Genomic DNA, 16761 nt, shown 5'->3' with positions numbered 1-16761 from the left:
CTCTCTTTTACTCCAATTCAAGGTCCATACTTTCTATAATCTTTTGAAGTACCTTTTTGGAGAAGCCTTTCTGACCACCCTTTAAAATACCACCTTCTCCGGATGCTGCCCTCATCATCCGCTATGCCTTTACTGTGCTTTCTTAGGGTTTCCATAACACTTCTCTCACTTGACATACTTTTCATTTTTTTTCTGCGTGCCCCCCCCCCACCAAGTAGAGGATCACGTGCTATATCTTCTTTGTTTGCTGTTGTATTCCTTCTGCCTGGTCAAGTGTCTTTCCCAGAGTATAGCCCAATAAGTATTTGTTGGATGACTTACTGCATTCTTTACATCTCCCCCTCACCCCCCCCACACACACCATGTTTGGTATAATCTCTGTCTTGCCTTTACAAGACCCAGTGAAATAAAAAGCAAGAAGCCTTTTGGGGAAAAAACCCTTGACTTACTCTTTTTGTAAAATATCTCATTCCTGCTGGGCTGGTTGATTGGGGAAGGGAAGGGTATAGAGGGGGGAAGGTCAGAAACGTGGTGTCAGAAGGGCTCTCAGCTCCAGCGTGCCATGCCCAAGGCCCCAAAGACGGGCCCCTGTTGAAGCCCTTTTGCTGCCCAATCCCCTCCTCCAGATGGAAGTGAAGGCAATCACACATAAGCCAGTTCAGGTCAAGTTCACTTGAGGAAAAGGCAAAAGCTTCACATAGCTTATTTTGTTAAGTGGGTGGCAGGAGACAGTGGGCAAAATGCTATGAGTCCCGCTTTTTTGAGATCCACTGATTTGTTACCAAGTTTGTTCTGAAACTAGCGAGACATAAGGTCTATGGACTAAATCCTCCCATGCCCCGGTGCATTTACTGGGTTTTGCCCTCATGGCTTTATTTTTATTTTATTTATTTATTTTTTTTGAGGTGATATAATTTTTCTTTTTTTTTTACAAATAGTTTCTTGTCAAATTAGTTTCCACATAACACCCAGTGCTCATCCCCACAAGTGCCCTCCTCCATGCCCCTCCCCCCTCCCCCCCACATCCATCAGTCCTCAGTTTTTGTCAGCATTCAAGAGTCTCTCATGGTTTGCCTCTCTCCCTTTCCCCCACCATTTCCGCCCTTCTTCTCCCCCTTGTTCCTCCGTCAAGTTCCTCCTAATCCTCCTATAAGTGCAAACATAGGATANCCTAATCCTCCTATACGTGCAAACATATGATATTTGTCCTTCTCTGCCTGACTTATTTCGCTCAGCATAACACCCTCAAGGTCCATCCATGTTGCTACACATGGCCAGATTTCATTGTTTCTCATTGCGGTGTAGTATTCCATGGTATAGATAAACCACATCTTCTTGATCCATTCATCTGTTGATGGACACTTAGGCTCTTTCCATGTGTTAGCTATTGTGGAGAGTGCTGCTATGAACATTGGGGTCCATGTGCTCCTATGCATCAGCATTTCTGTATCCCTGGGGTAAATTCCTAGCAGTGCTATTGCTGGGTCATAGGGGAGTTCTATTGTTAGTTTCCTGAGGCACCTCCACACTGTTTTCCAGAGGGGCTGCACCAGTTTACATTCCCACCAACAGTGTAGGAGGGTCCTCATGGCTTTATTAAAGCCTGCCCGGTAAACCTCCAGGGACAGCTTAAGGGCTGGGTCCACATCGTCCCCTCTACGAAAGCTTTTCCGAAGTGTTCCCTAGGAGGGATCTTCTGGGGTCCGGGGACCACCAGCATGCTTTGTCCACCCCTCTGACACTGGCTTTGTCACCCTGTTTGTGCCTACAACTGCCCGTTAAGTGACATCCCATGCTGGATCCATCTGAGCACTAGGAGTATGGAAACCCTTGCATCATCCGTTACGACTGCAGCGCCCAGCTTAAGTGCCTGGCACAAACTTGGTACTCGATACGTGTCTAGAAACGAGTGAGTGAATAGGTAAAAAAACACGAGACTGACATCCAGCCAGAGTTATCTGGTCATTAACATTTGGACCTTCTTTCTGGGGCTCCTCTTTGATTATGTTCTTTTATCTTCATCCAGGCACTCTGATTGTTCTGAAACATCCCTATCCAAGGAAAGTGGAGGAACCTTCCATTTACGAATCCGTCCGGGTTCACACAGCAATGCAGACAGGAAGAACGGAAAATGACCTTGTGCCCACTGCACCTTCTGTAAGTGGCCCTCCATGGGACTGCAGCACTTTCACTGTCTAAACGTGGTCATGTGCAGTAAGAGTTAGATAGTTTTATATATTTTTTAAATGTTTATTTTTGTGCGTGTGCACAGAAGAGAGAGAAGGGGAGAGAATCCCAACCAGGCTCCACCCTGTAAGCACAGAGACTGATGTGGGGCTCGAACTCATGTACCGTGAGATCATGACCTGAGCCGAAGTTGAAGACTTAACTGACTGTGCCAACCAGGTACACTGAGTTAGGTAGTTTTAAAGGGATGTTTGTTCAAATAAAAATTCTAACCTGTGATGTAAAACCTGGAAAGGAACATAAGGGTTGAAGTCCATAACTCAGTTCATCTGGTCCAACTGGCTAATCTTCAAAAAATAGAATGCCATAGTAATAGCATTTTAAGTACTTTGAAAATGGCACTTAGGGACGCCTGGGTGGTTCAGTCAGTTAAGTGTCCAACTTCTGCTCAGGTCATGATCTCACAGTTCGTGGATTTGGGCCCCATGTCAGGCTCTGTGCTGACAGCCCAGAGCCTGGAGCCTGCTTCAGATTCTGTCTGTCTGTCTGTCTGTCTGTCTCTCTCTCTCTGCCCCTCTCCCCTTATGCCCTCTGTCTCTCTCTCAAAAAGAAAAAAATAAACATTAGAAATAAAAAAAGAAGAAAATGGCACTTAAATTCCTCCCTTAGCTAAACAAGTTCTTGGTAGAATGGGTGAGAGATTTTGAGGTTCACATAGTTGGCTAAACTATTATTCTGACACAAGTTTCTTATATTAAGAAAATTTGAAAGGGGCACCTAGGTAGCTTAGTCAGTTACATGTCTGACTATAGTTCAGGTCATGATCTGTGATTCATGAGTTCAAGTCCTGCATTGGGCTGTCTGCTGTCAGCACAGAGCCTGCTTTGGATCCTCTGTCCCTGTCTCTCTCTGCACCTCCTTTCTCTCTCTCTTTCTCTCTCTCTCTCAAAAAAAATAAAAACCAGTAAAAAAAAAAAAAAAAGGATGAAAAAAATTTTTTTACATCTCAAATGTCTGCAAAGGAACAATATTCCCCACTTTGACTATAAAACTCGGGGATGTTATTCTTTTCCTATTCTTTTTTTCCTCCCCTGGATGAAGGGTACAGACGGACGGACAGACAGAAAACATTTGCACTTCTTTGCAACGTGGGCCTTTGTTCAATTTCAGTGCAACAGCAGCACTCACTGCGCCTCAAGTCCACTTCTGTTGCCTCTGCTTCTGAGCCGTGAGCCTGCAAGGACCCCACCAAGCAGTGCTCCCCTGCCCTGTGCTCGGGCTCTCCCGTTCTTCCTCTCTTCCTGGTTTGCCAAATAAGCCCCGTATAAAGCGTCAGGATTTGTGCGGAGAGTGAAGAAGACAACAAATGAACCACACAGAACCAACTCTAGACAGGAACCATGACAGCTGAAAACAGTCATCCCTTGAAGGTTCTTGGCTCCAAATGACAAATGTGTGGCCTCTCTGTCTCTGCAGAACTTTATCTACTCTGCCACCACAGGGATCTTTCTTAAAAGGCGGATCGATCACCTGACCTCCCTCTTAACCTTGGGTGTGGCCGCTGTCTTCCCTGCGCACCTGGCCCTGCTCCTCTCTGTGGCCTCACCTGTGCTCCTCTCGGGCTCACAGCCACGTGCATCCCTCTGGCTCTGCACCTTCTCCCCTCCCTGCCTCTGACACGCTGTCAACACTGCTGCTGTCCCCTCACCCTTCAGGGCTCATCACAGATCAGTGTCTCTCAGGAAGCCTCCCGGGGCCCCTCCTAGCTTTCTTGAAAATGACCCTCTTGTGCATGCAGAGCACACACGGCTCACTTTGACCCTGCCGTCGTCACACCAGAGGCTAATAATAACCGTCTCTGCATGTGTCTGCTGTCCCCGGCAGGCTGACACTTCTCAGGACAAGAATCTTAGCTTGTCATCGGAGCTCTGTAGCCTAGCCTGGTTCACGGGCGTGTGTTACATTTTCGTCACTCTGCCCTATATCTACTCGAAAGTAAGCATTGTGGGAGTTGGCTGAAAGGGGTATTTTAGCTTTGTTAGAGCGGGAAGAGGGAGTACCAAACCTCAGAACCAGCAACATTTCTAAAAGCAAGACAGGGAATGGTCTCAAGTCAGAAGGGACCAAAGGCCAAATCAAGGCTTACCCCCTAATCATTTTCCGGCCAACCCACCCCTCCCTGACTTTCCTCCTTATCCATCCTTACTGCGCCACTAATCACCTCACATCTCTTTCGTCATTTGTCCCGTCAAGGTGACTTCACATTCTCCTCACCTATACCCCCACCCCGAGACCCCTGCTCAAAGTCAGTGGCGCCATATTCTAGTATTTGCCTTCTTTATCAACAGTAAATTGCAAGAGCCGATCTGTAGAGCTGGCGTGAGCATGGATGTAGCTTATATGGATATAGACCTTAGATAGAAAGGGACCTCTTTAAACCAAATTCTGCCAGTCTTATGTCTCACCTTCTTTGCTCACTCCGAGTATGGGATGGATTCTCCTGCCCAGGTATCTCAGGATGACTGGACACAGGGGATTCTGTACAATGGAGTTTTTAAAACAGTGGTGACGGATTGGTGGGGCGTGACTGCACCTCCCACTGCAGAATGACAAACCCGTGAAGTCTATTGTGCATTAACGCAGACAGAAAACTGTCATCGCTTTCTAGCATCCCAGGCAGAGAGAAGAGTACAGAGACTCTGAGGTGAGAACTAAACTAAGGTGTTTTGCAGACTCGCAAGAAGATCATAATGATTGGCATGAAGAGAGCGAGAGGGAAAGGGGTGGAACATGAGATGCTTGAGGGAAGGAGGGGTTGATTGCCTACAACAGTGGAGTTCTCCGAGGGCCTGCCGCCCAGCTGAGTGGAAATTCGTGGTGCTTTGGGGCCCTCCTGGCATTGATGGGTGTCAAGAACTGAGAAGGGCCTGAGACCTCACCCTGCTTGCAAACTAACAAAGCTCTGCAGCCTCAGGGGGACTTCTGTTTGTCCCCGTTTTCCTCTAGAGGGAAACACTATTTCTATCTTCTAAGGTCGTTTGCTCAGGAGCGCCTGGGGGGCTCAGCTGGGTAAGCATCGAACTTCAGCTCATGATCTCACAGTTTCTGAGTTCGAGCCTCATCAGGCTCCATGCCGACAGTGCAGAGGCTGCTTGGGATTCTCTCTCTCCTCCCTCTTCCTCTCTCTACTCTCCTCCCTCCTCTCTCCTCCCCCACTTGCACTAGGGTTGTTTGTTCTGCAAGCGTATTTTGAGAATAGGTCTGGGAAAAAGGGCTGGTGTCTTCCTCAGAAGACATACAGAAGCATGAGAACCCCCGAAAACTTGTTTCGTGGAAAAGGCAAGGGCCATGGAGGCTACCTATGCCCCCACACGTAGGGGAGAATCATCCTGTCCAAAATGCCAGCTGTCTTAACAATATGAAAGGCCTTATGGATAAGGTAAAGCATTTATTTTTTGTTCCAAGTGTCGAGGAGAAATTATATGAGTTTTGAGCGACATACATGAGGTTTTAATATTTTTAAGAAGCTCGTTCTCACCACTAAGTGCATGGTGGAACGTTTGGCAAAGTTGGAGTGAGGCGCACGGTGAGGGGCTGTTGGCGCAGTCCAGTGAGACAGGGGCGGGGAAAACTGGCAGTGGGAGTAAGAAGTGGTGAACGTCAGGCTGTGTTTGGAAGGTAGAAGAGACGAGACTTACGGTGGGTTGAATGTGGTATGTGGCCGAGTCACAGAGGAGGCCTCCTGCGCTGTTCTCACGGCCAGGTTGGCAGGAGGGGCGGATGGGGACCCGCAGTCCTGTTTGGGCTCTGGGAAATGTGAAATACAAGTTGGTTCTGTTGGTGAAGGTTAAGGGAGATAATATATTTCAAGAGCCCGACACAGAATAAGTCCTATCTAAAATGTTAGCTTCCTGGGACACTTGGGTGGCTCAATTGGTTAAGCATCCGACTTCGGCTTGGGTCATGATCTTGCAGTTGTAGGTTCGAGCCTGGCATTGATCTCTGTGCTGACAGCTCGGAGCCTGGAGCCTGCTTCGGATTCTGAGTCTCCCTCTCTCTCTGCCCCTCACCCACTCACACTCTGTCTGTATCTCTCTCTCAAAAATAAATACACATTAAAATTTTTTTTAATAAAATAAAATAAAATGTTAGCTTCCTGGGACATTTGGGTGGCTCAGTTGGTTAAGCATCTGAATCTTGATTTCAGCTCATTTCATGATCTCACCATTTGCAGGTTTGAGCGCCACATCAGGCTCCACACTGGCAGCACAAAGCCTGCTTGGGATTCCCTCTCTCACTCTCTCTCTGCCCCTCTTCTGCTTTCTCTCTCTCTCTCTCAAAATAAATAAATAAATTTTTAAGATGTAAAAATAAAATGTCAGCTTCCTTAGCTTCCCTGTTGTGGGATTCATCCTTGTTTTAACGACTCCTTCCTTCTAAAATTTGTTTCCTTTGCTTCCACATTTTCCTCTCTTTATTCTGTTATCTTACTAATATAAGATAAATTGTGACAAAATATCCTATAAACAATTCAGTTTCAGGAGTGCTTGGGTGGCTCAGTTGGTTAAGCATTCGACTTCAGCGCAGGTCATGATCCCACGATGTGGGTTCGAGCCGCACATCGGGCTCTGCACTGACAGCTAAGTCAGAGCCTGGAGCCTGTTTCAGATTCTGTGTCTCGCTCTCTCTCTGACTCTCCCCTGCTCATGCTGTCTCTCTCTCTTTCAGAAAAAACAAAAAAAACCCCAAAAACATTAAAAAAAATTCAGTTTCTTCAGGAATGTATGGAGTTATAAAGTCTTCACTTTATGGTCCTTGTTTTAGGCATATTTCCTTTTGCACGGTTCCCCACCGTGCCTTACATTTTTATAGGTGCTAGCTATGTATGTGATACTGTTACCCTTGAATTAATGCTACATGAGTTAAGAAAGGACTCGTTGTCACTTCAAGTACAAATAAATCTGCTTCCTGAAAGTCTTTTCCATGGAACAGAGGTCTGGGGGGGATGGTCTGTGAAAAAGAGATACTGAGATGATGGATGATCATGTGATAAAATAAATAGGGGAAATGCTATTTCTAATGTGCCCTCTTAAAATTCACAAGACATATTGGCATCATACAGACTCTGGGAAGTAAAGAAATGTCCCTACTCAGTCCTGCATTTTCCAAATTTATTGAACCAACATGAACATATGGGTGCATGTCTTGCTGCCTAATACCCGTGCAACAAAGCAACGGTTTCACATGACACACTTTACCCAACACTGACTTTTACAAGTGATGTGATGTGGCTTACTCTTTGCAACTTGCTAACTCAAGTTAGAAGAGTCTCTCAATTGTTGTCTGTTGCTATAGGATTCCCCCAGAAAATCAAGTCTGAAAACAGTCTCTCCCCACACAGGGAGGATTTTCAAGTGCTTAGGTGAAGAACAGAAGGTGATTACTCAAAGATCGATGGCAAACTTGTGATTCATTTTAAAATAGGACAGAAATAGACAAAAATCACCTTGCAATAGTTCTGAGCTTTACTTTGTGCTTCTCTCTTTTTCAGCTGGGCACCAAAGAGGGTTACCTCACCAAACAGGGGGGCCTGGTCAAGGTAAGGAAATGTGCTTCTGCTAGTGCCGGCCACAGAGAAAGAGAGCATGCCATGTAGGCTCAATTCTCACTTTGACATTTTTTTCTAAAACATGCTTGCCTACTCATTTTGGCCCAGTTGTAAATTTTTTCTGTTTCAAGAGTTGATCTTTATGACTAATATTGGTCAAAATTCTGGAAAATCACTTGACTTTTCTTTGGCAAAGTCAAATGTGTAAGAGAAGCCTGCAGTTAATACCCTCCCCCTCCCCTCAAAACCTACGGTCCTTTTAATGGAACAATCAAGGATGGAGGATGAAAGTAGCAAGTTAACTCTAGAACATTCTTCTTTTTAATTTTTTTTTAACAAAGAAGTCAAAATTGTATAAAATGTTTACCCAAAAGTAGGCCCAAAACTTCACTGGCATTGATGTAACTATGTTATAATATCCCGAAGAAAACACAGTTTAGAACTTTACGAGTCTGGGGTATCCAACTGTCCCTCCATTTATGTAATTGTACCAAGAAGGCCTTCATGGAATAGATCTGCTCTTCCCTATTGTAGGAGTTGGGGCACTTACCCTTTCTCATGGGTACTGGCCTTCTTGAATTCAACGTAAATATTTGTTTATTTGCGTCCCTACCAGACTGGATGCTCCTTAAGGATAGGGGGCATTTATATTCATAGCATATCTATTTTTAAGTTCTCTGTTACTTCTTTTAACTGGACACATTGCCACCCAAGATGAGGGCTCTGTCAGTATGGAGGATTGAGGAGGTGAGGAATAGTATTTCCTGCTACCAATGCCATGGAATTCTTAGGCAAGTCTTAGAGAATTATGTGGTTTGAGGTTCCTAAACTTCAGTTTGTTAAACAGGAATCTTGGCATCATGTAAGGACTGGCTATAATATATATGAACCTCCACGGATAGTATGTAGCCCATTGTAGGTGCTCACAAAATGACATATATTCTTACTATAGAGTCAGTAAGACAGACATTTAAGGGTTTGTTACAAATCACCTTGGATATTTATGATAGACTATTTCTTCTTATTTGCTTAAGTATGTCAATATCTCTATCTTCATTACGAACTTAATACATGAAATCACTTTCGTTTTTGTAGACATTTTGAACCCTTTCTTCAGAAATGACCTGCCACAACAATATTTTATTGGATCTAATCTTTTAGATACTGTTCACATTAAAGGAAATTATCCAGTTCAAATATAGTACTCCTCTATTCAAAACCTGCATGTTTTAATGATTTTTTTTTTTTCTCAGACCTGGAAAACAAGATGGTTCACATTGCACAGGAATGAGCTGAAATACTTCAAAGACCAGATGGTGAGACACATAATGCATTTGCCCTTTAAAAATCAGCTCTCTAGATGCAAGGAACATCTGCCTTTGAAATCTCTGAAATTTTCCTTATGAGTACCTGAAACATCAATAAATGATTGGAAATGTGTGTTCTTGATTCCTGACATGAGGGGAGTCTTTTTTCTTTTTAAGTAATCTTTACCCGCAACGTGGGGCTCCAACTCACGACCCCGAGATCAAGAGCTTCATGCTCCAGCCAGGTGCCTTGAGCAGAGCTCTTCTGCAAGGATGAGATGCGTGTCCCAGAAACCGCTCTCTTGAACTGCTAAGCCAGCTTCCCAGGGCACATCATTCTCTTGTTTAGGGCAATGGCTTTGTTCTCTTGCCGGGATGTATTAGTTCTGTCTGTAGCAGCTTCTCCTTTTATTAAAGCATGTCCGTTTCCCATGCCCATTTCATGAAGCCAGTTTGAAGTTATTTTATTTCTTCTCATTTTCCCTACACTGAATTTCTGAGGAAGTAGAAGTTTAAAAACATGAAAGAAAAACATGACTCCCTTCTATGATTAAAATCCATCCCCGCTAAAGACAAATGTCGTATGACTTCACTCATATGAGGACTTTAAGATACAAAACAGATGAACATAAGGGAAGGGAAGCAAAAAATAACATAAAAACAGGGAGGGGGACAAAACGTAAGAGACTCTTGATTATGGAGAACACGCAAAAGGTTGCTGGAGGGGTTGTGGGAGGGGGGATGGGCTAAATGGGTAAGGGGCATTAAGGAATCTAGTCTTGAAATCATCGGTGCACCATTTGCTAACTAACTTGGATGTAAATTAAAAATAAATTATTAATTAAAAATTAAATTAAAAAAATTTAAAAATCCTACCTCACCAAATTTAAATTGATGAAGACAATCTCTTCCTAAATTTCAGTTTCATGAATAGCCAATCCCCAAACCAAGGGTTATGACTTCCCTTAGGAAGGTTCTCTATGATCAGTCCCCTTAGTGAAAGTAAAGATTTTTAGAGGGATAAATGATGGACAAATTTGTGTGTTTTATTGTGATGACATATAGGTTGATATTTTCCTTTTTTTTTTTTTTTTTTAAAGTCACCAGAACCAATTCGGATCCTAGACTTAACAGAATGTTCAGCTGTACAATTTGATTATTCACAGGAAAGAGTAAACTGTTTTTGGTAAGTTGTCTTGTAAAGAAAATGATTTTAAAAGTCTTGGCAGACAGTTATTTTAGCTGATGAATAAAAAACAAACCCTGTATGTCTTAATGTGTACAAATGTCTTGATCTGAGGGGCACGGATTGAACAAACACAGAGCACATGAATGTTCGGAATGTTTCCAGCTGAGCATGACATAACACTTCGTTTAAAGTGACTTAAACAAATAGGCAGGTCTGATGGCATAATTGCTCATGTTGTACATTGCGTAAGTACATATGTGGCAGGATGCCACTCACATCTTAGCTTTATTCCTTTGGAGTTTTTTACTCAATTTTAACTTTGCTGACTGTCACGATGGGTGATTTGTATTAGTATGACTATTTCTGGCAGATAACACAAAAGTGTGTCGCTCTAACCTAATCAGCGCATCATGCCAATGAGACGTGTCTTGAAAAGGAGTGCCTTATTTCCCACCAACTTTATTTTCATATTTTTCAAACATACCCACATACCTTTCAGCTAGATGCATTATTAATATCTTGCCATTTCCTGTCATTTTCTTTCCTGAACCAATTGAAAGCAAGTTGGAGACATCATGGCACTTTACCCATATACACGTGGGTGTATACCCTTGAAGAATAACAATGTCACTGGGGCGCCTGGGTGGCTTAGTCGGTTAAGCCGTTCGACTTTCGCTTAGGTCATGACCTCACGGTTCGTGGGTTCGAGCCCCGCGTCGGGCTCTGCGCTGACTGCCAGTTCGGAGCCTGGAGCCTCTTTCAGTCTGTGACTCCCTCTCTCTCTGACCCTCCCCTGCTCACGCTGTCTCACTCTCTCTCTTCTAGAAATAAAAGTAAAACATAAAAAAAAAAATAAAAAAAAAATAACAATGTCACCATAACACACCCAAGGAAATTAACATTAATTCTGTAACATTAATCAATAATGGATACCATTTTAAAATTCACTTAAAGGTACCATACAAGCCAGCGGGGGGAGGAGTTTGCTTATATAACAAATCAGGAGGCAGGTCCCTCACCTGACAAGATGGCTGCCAGTGTCTCCACAGTTTCCTGGCCTTTAGCAATTCACTTGCTACTTCAGTGTCCAAGATAATACTCCAGCTGTAGGCCTCACATGTTCATGTCAATCACGAAGAAGGGTATAGGGATGGGATCACCCACGTCTGTCCCTTTTTATCAGGAAAGCAGAAGTCTTCTCGGAAATCTTCTATCAGATTTCCCCTCCTACCTCACTGGCCAAGGGTGGGGCCTGGGGCCAGCAGCAGCAGCAGCAGCAGCAGGGAAAGCTAGAAAACTAGTATGATCATAATTGGCTCCAACTAATTATAATTTATTGCCTGGGCCTCTGTTAACAAGAAGAAAGGAAAAATTATCAGCATTAACAGGCAATTAATAATGTCTCTCGAGAGCAGTACCAAACAATGACAATTCCAGAAACCAGTTTTGGATCGCACCGCCACTGTCCCCTCACCACCCAGCTGGACCTCACAATAACATTTACCTTCTATACACAGGGACTTACTTCTTGTCTGTTCAACATTAATTACTGATAAAACAAGATATGCTGCTTTGGCTTTAAGATATAGAAACCCTTCTGAATTAGAGTTCAAGGCTTTTTGTTTTTTCCTCATGAGAGAGGAAAAAAGGATTTTTAGTGTTTCAGACAGGAAGTACGGGCAAGATGTAAGTTAGGGCTGACCTTTTTAGTCAAAAGATTTGACTATATGGCCAAAGAGAGATAGGCAATGAAGAGCTACCATATTCCTAGCATAAGTTTTCATGCCTGTAGGAAAGTTTGTCTTCTTCCAGCAGAGATTAACTCATGACACGGTGGGCAAAATGAATAGTTGGGATTTATTATCTTTCTTTTTCCTGTCCTAATTAGTTAAAACTACCTCCATCCAACAAAGCAGCTTATTTCTCAGCGAATCAAGCCAATACAAATGGGTTTCTGCAGTAAACTCTTATCTGTCTTGCTGATTCTTTGAATCATAGCTGGGGCTCGGAGTCATTTAACACATCAGCTGCACAAACACACAAGTGTCGTATTCAGCCTAAGACATAAGCAACAAAAGGATCTGTGAGTGTCCTGGACATGCTTTTTTCTTCTTTGATTTTTCATCAGAAAATAGAAATCTGACCAGTAATAATAGTATGAATCCACAACTTCCTCCACATTTCTGCCGTTTGTTGGCAGGAATCACTCTGTATTTATCAGTTCTCCAAGTTGCTCTTTGTTGATTATTTTTTCCCGCTGAATATTCTAATTACTGTTCAACTAATACATTCAACCAACCATCTGGAGTATCTTCTGTTTTTCTTTCATCTTCACAGCTTGGTGTTTCCATTCAGGACATTTTATCTCTGTGCAAAGACAGGAGTAGAAGCTGATGAGTGGATCAAGATATTACGCTGGAAACTGGTGAGTTACACAAGTCCTCTGGACGTCTAGCACTCGGAAATAACACATTGATGACTTCAAACATATTTCTATTGCAAGTGTCAGACTATCCCCAAGAGCGAATGGGATGTCCGTTGACAGGCTTGTGCAACAGTCCGTTTCTTATGAGACACAGAAGGCATGGAGACGGGGATAAAAGAGAAAGGACAGGGCTGCACTGGGGTCTCAGCCCTGGATCCTTAGCCTCACGCCCTCAAGATGAGTCTTCCTTTGATTGAGTGGCCTGGTCCAGTTTTGCCTGGAGGAGGACATGTGGGACGGGAAGGTCATGCAGAGGCAAGTTGCCATATTTTGATAGTAGAAAATCCTTTCAAATACAGAGGGAAGCTTGCTGGAGGAACTTACCTTAGCTTCCAGTATGTTACTTCGTGAAGATCAAGGATGAAATGTGGTTTATTTTATCTGCTTCCTTGTAAAGTGCTTATAATAATTCACCCGCCTCATACATTTTTTGTATATGTTTTTGCAGCTTCGTGAGTTGTTAGTCAAGAACGTGTCCTTAAAGCTTTCTAAAATTTTCTATAAATACCATCTTGAAACTCTTAATGTTTTCAAACATAAAAAACTTTTTGTACTTTTTTTATGAAGAAACTTGCTGAGTGTTCTTTTCTAGATGCTGGGACTTTTGTTTTTGGTTATATTTTCAGCTTAAAATCCAAATAAGTATACCACTCATTTTTATTTTTTATTATTAAAATTTTTTTTTATTATTCATTTATTTTGAAAGAGAGAGATAGAGAGCAAGCAGGGGAGGGGCAGAGCGAAAGAGACCGAGAATCCCAAGCAGGCTGAGTGCTGTTAGTACAGAGCCCGATGTGAAGCTCGAACCCACAAACCGTGAATGAGATCATGACCTGAGCCAACATCAAGAGTCGGACACTTAACTGACTAAGTCACATAGCCCCCTCCCCCCATTTATTTTTAGATAGTTCCAATGTATTTCATATTCAGTGGGGAACTACTTTGGCACATGAAACATTTGCTCAGATATGAATCAATTTTTTATTCTTTGTATTCTGTAATTATGCAAGTGACACATCATTATTACAGAAAAATCAAAGTAAATATATATCAAATTCACACACTTTCAGACTTCTTCCTGTGCAGATATTTAAAAACAAAATTTAATCATTCTTTACTGTTCTTTATACACACACTCCACTGACAATGTGTCATAAACATTTTCCCCTGGCAATAAATTTAGACCTAAGTATTCATTTTGATTCATTGAATAGTACTGCATTTTATGAATTACCATGAGTAGTAGGCCAATTCCCAACTTGTACATGTTTTCAGCAACTACTTTTCAATATTTATCCTGCAAAAAATACAGAAAGCCATATTGAAATTCGGTGCGGGTTGGGGGCGTCACTTTTTTTTTTTAACGTTTTATTTCTGAGAGAGAGAGACAGCGTGAGCAGGGGAGGGTCAGAGAAAGAGGGAGACACAGAATCTGAAGCAGGCTCCAGGCTCTGAGCTGGCTGTCAGCACAGAGCCTGATGCAGGGCTTGAACCCACGAACCATGAGATCATGACCTGAGTCAAAGTCTGCCACCCAACCGACTGAGCCACCCAGGCGCCCTGGGGGTGTCACATGTTAATGAATTTAGTTGCATGGTGTCCTTACTAACCGGCATGGCTTAGTTAATATTTGTTAAGTTTGTGGTCTTAAAATTGCTCAGCAGTAAATATGCATGTGTGTTTGCTCTATTACAGTCTCAAATAAGAAAGCAGCTCGACCAAAGGGAAGGGACAATCCGATCTCGGTCGTTCATCTTTAAATAGACCTTCCTTGACCAAGGATGCCCTGACCCGGGAGCAGGGCGGAACGGTCCCTGATGTTGTGATCCACAGCAGGCTTCAGAAGAAGGCTGACTAAGGATTTTTCTTTCGAAACAAACCAAAAGCACATGCAGATTTGGACCTTTTGGAACCCACCACGTTTGCTCACGCACGGGTCACTGCTTGCCCTTCAGGACGTTGTCATCCCCGTGAGAATACCAAAGCTATCATCCTTCTGGTGGAAGCCGATGAAGCACCGACCCGGGCGTGCTCACTCTTAGAACACGCCACAGAAGATAAAGGGGTTTTGTTTTCCCTCACTGAGGTCACTGAGCTGCGTGGCGCTAGGTGCCGGGCGTCCCGTTCTGCGTCACGGTCAGTTCCTGCGACACCCAGGTTGTGCTACCAACCAGGAAGGGAACAGCTCCGTGCTTTCTTTGGCTGCTTCTACAGAAAGCATATAGAAATAGCCAACACCAAAGACTGAGGGTGGGGGGCAGGGTTAGTTCTGCTTTTTTTTTTTTTTCTTTATACAGAAAACCAAACAAAACTACAATGGGAAATTTCTTTTCTCTTTGTAACAGGCTCAGAAATCTAGTGGGTCCTTCCTTCCCTTCTAATGACAAGCCTGTGAGAAGTACGTGTCCTAGAGACACTTAGGTGGGATGAGAAAGGTAAAGGAAGGTTAAAACCTAAAAAACATCTCTTAATCATTTTGTGGGAAATGTTTTAAAGAGTAAGAAAACATAACTGGAGGAAAGGCAATAACATAGTAGATAACTTGTAGTTTAATAGTAACAGTGTTATCATTCTTGTAACTAGAACAATAATAGAGTACTTCTAAGCACTCAGTTGTCTTCATCCAACAGACCGAGAGGCTTGTCAAGCGAGTGTGTGGTGACCGTCCCTTCCCCGGGGCGAGCTGCAGGCGTTGGCCTGGGGCAAGTAGGAATGAACCCCTTGCCCTGAGGTCGCACAGCGCCCTGCACCTTATTCAAGACCAACTTCCGCGGCCAGCTGAAGGCGCAACACCTTGGCCAGCTGAAGGCGCAACTGCCTGAAATGAACAATGATGTGCGAGGCCGCATTTTCAAATTAGAATACGAGGATTGAAATAGGTTAACAATGAACTGGCATCCAGAGCTCAAACAGATTCTAACCCCTTCTCTTATCTTTATTAATACTGTTTTTTTTTGTTTTGTTTTTTTTTTTTTACATAGAAGTTGGAAGGGAAATAAGAGCGGAGGAAGACCCCAAATACAAAAGATTACGGTGTATGGTGCGAGGCTAGGATAGAACACTGCTTTTGCCGTTCCAAATGTGTACCTTGATGAATAAGTTTCTTCTGTTACTTAAACATCTAGGACTCAGAGATTACATACACTCTTGTGTATTTCAACAAGGTCTTTCATGTATACTGTTGTTTGTATCATATGAGATAAAGCAAATGGAAACTTAAAAATGCACTATGTCAAGTTCACAAAGTAAGCAGTTGCAAATGAATCCTCACTGAGACATGCGGGTTTATGTTTTATTTTCTTAGAACAAAGAGTTTTTCTTTATGTAGGTAATATCATTCTTATTTTTTTGTAAAATATGTCCTGTTTATTTATATTCTTTGGTTAAGTTTATTAAAAAGCATTTTGCTGTGCCTGTAATGTTTTGTTATTAAAATATTTTTAATATCTATACTTTAAAAAGAAATACAACCGATTAGTGTCATAAATGGCAATGAAGAATCCACTTCTGTTAGATTGGGTGTTATGAAGAATTTGGAGTTGAAGAAATAGTCTCGGTCCTGAAGGAGCTCTTAGTTAAAAATGGAAAACATAATAAATAAATACATACATACAGGGGCACCTGAGTGGCTCAGTCCATTAAGCATCTGACCCTGGATTTCAGCTCAGGTCATGATCTCATAGTTCCTGGTTCGAGCCCCACATTGGGCTCTGTGTTGACAACACAGAGCCTGGAGCCTGCTTCAGGTTCTGTGTCTCCCTCTCTCTCTGCCCTTCCCCTGCTCATGCTTTGTCTCTCTCTCTCTCAAAATAAATAAATAAACTTTAAAAATAAAATAAAAATGGGGCACCTGGGTGGCTCAGTGGGTTAAGCGTCTGACTCTTGATTTTTGGCTCAGGTCACGATCTCACGGTTCGAGGTTTCAAGCCCCGCTTCAGGCTCTGCGAAGACAGCTCTGAGCCTGCTTGGGATTCTCTCTCTGTCT

At 43.0% G+C, this 16761-nt stretch overlaps 1 protein-coding gene across 1 annotated transcript in view; it reads left to right on the top strand.

Moving 5' to 3' along the window:
• Positions 1–16129, top strand: part of DAPP1 (dual adaptor of phosphotyrosine and 3-phosphoinositides 1) — a 52645-nt gene extending 36516 nt beyond the window's left edge. The window contains exons 4-9 of the mRNA XM_039217949.1: positions 2027–2157; positions 7739–7786; positions 9049–9111; positions 10203–10288; positions 12629–12716; positions 14472–16129. Of these exons, the coding sequence (XP_039073880.1) occupies positions 2027–2157; positions 7739–7786; positions 9049–9111; positions 10203–10288; positions 12629–12716; positions 14472–14540 (485 nt within the window). The 3' untranslated portion in view covers positions 14541–16129. The remainder of the gene's footprint in view (positions 1–2026; positions 2158–7738; positions 7787–9048; positions 9112–10202; positions 10289–12628; positions 12717–14471) is intronic.
• The last annotated feature ends 632 nt before the right edge of the window (positions 16130–16761 follow it).

This window comes from Hyaena hyaena, unplaced genomic scaffold, assembly GCF_003009895.1.
Source record: "Hyaena hyaena isolate Hyena2069 unplaced genomic scaffold, ASM300989v1 scaffold_722, whole genome shotgun sequence".
Taxonomy (NCBI): domain Eukaryota; kingdom Metazoa; phylum Chordata; class Mammalia; order Carnivora; family Hyaenidae; genus Hyaena; species Hyaena hyaena.
The sequence above is the reverse complement of the archived record's forward strand: the minus strand, read 5'-3'. Positions and strand labels throughout refer to the sequence as shown.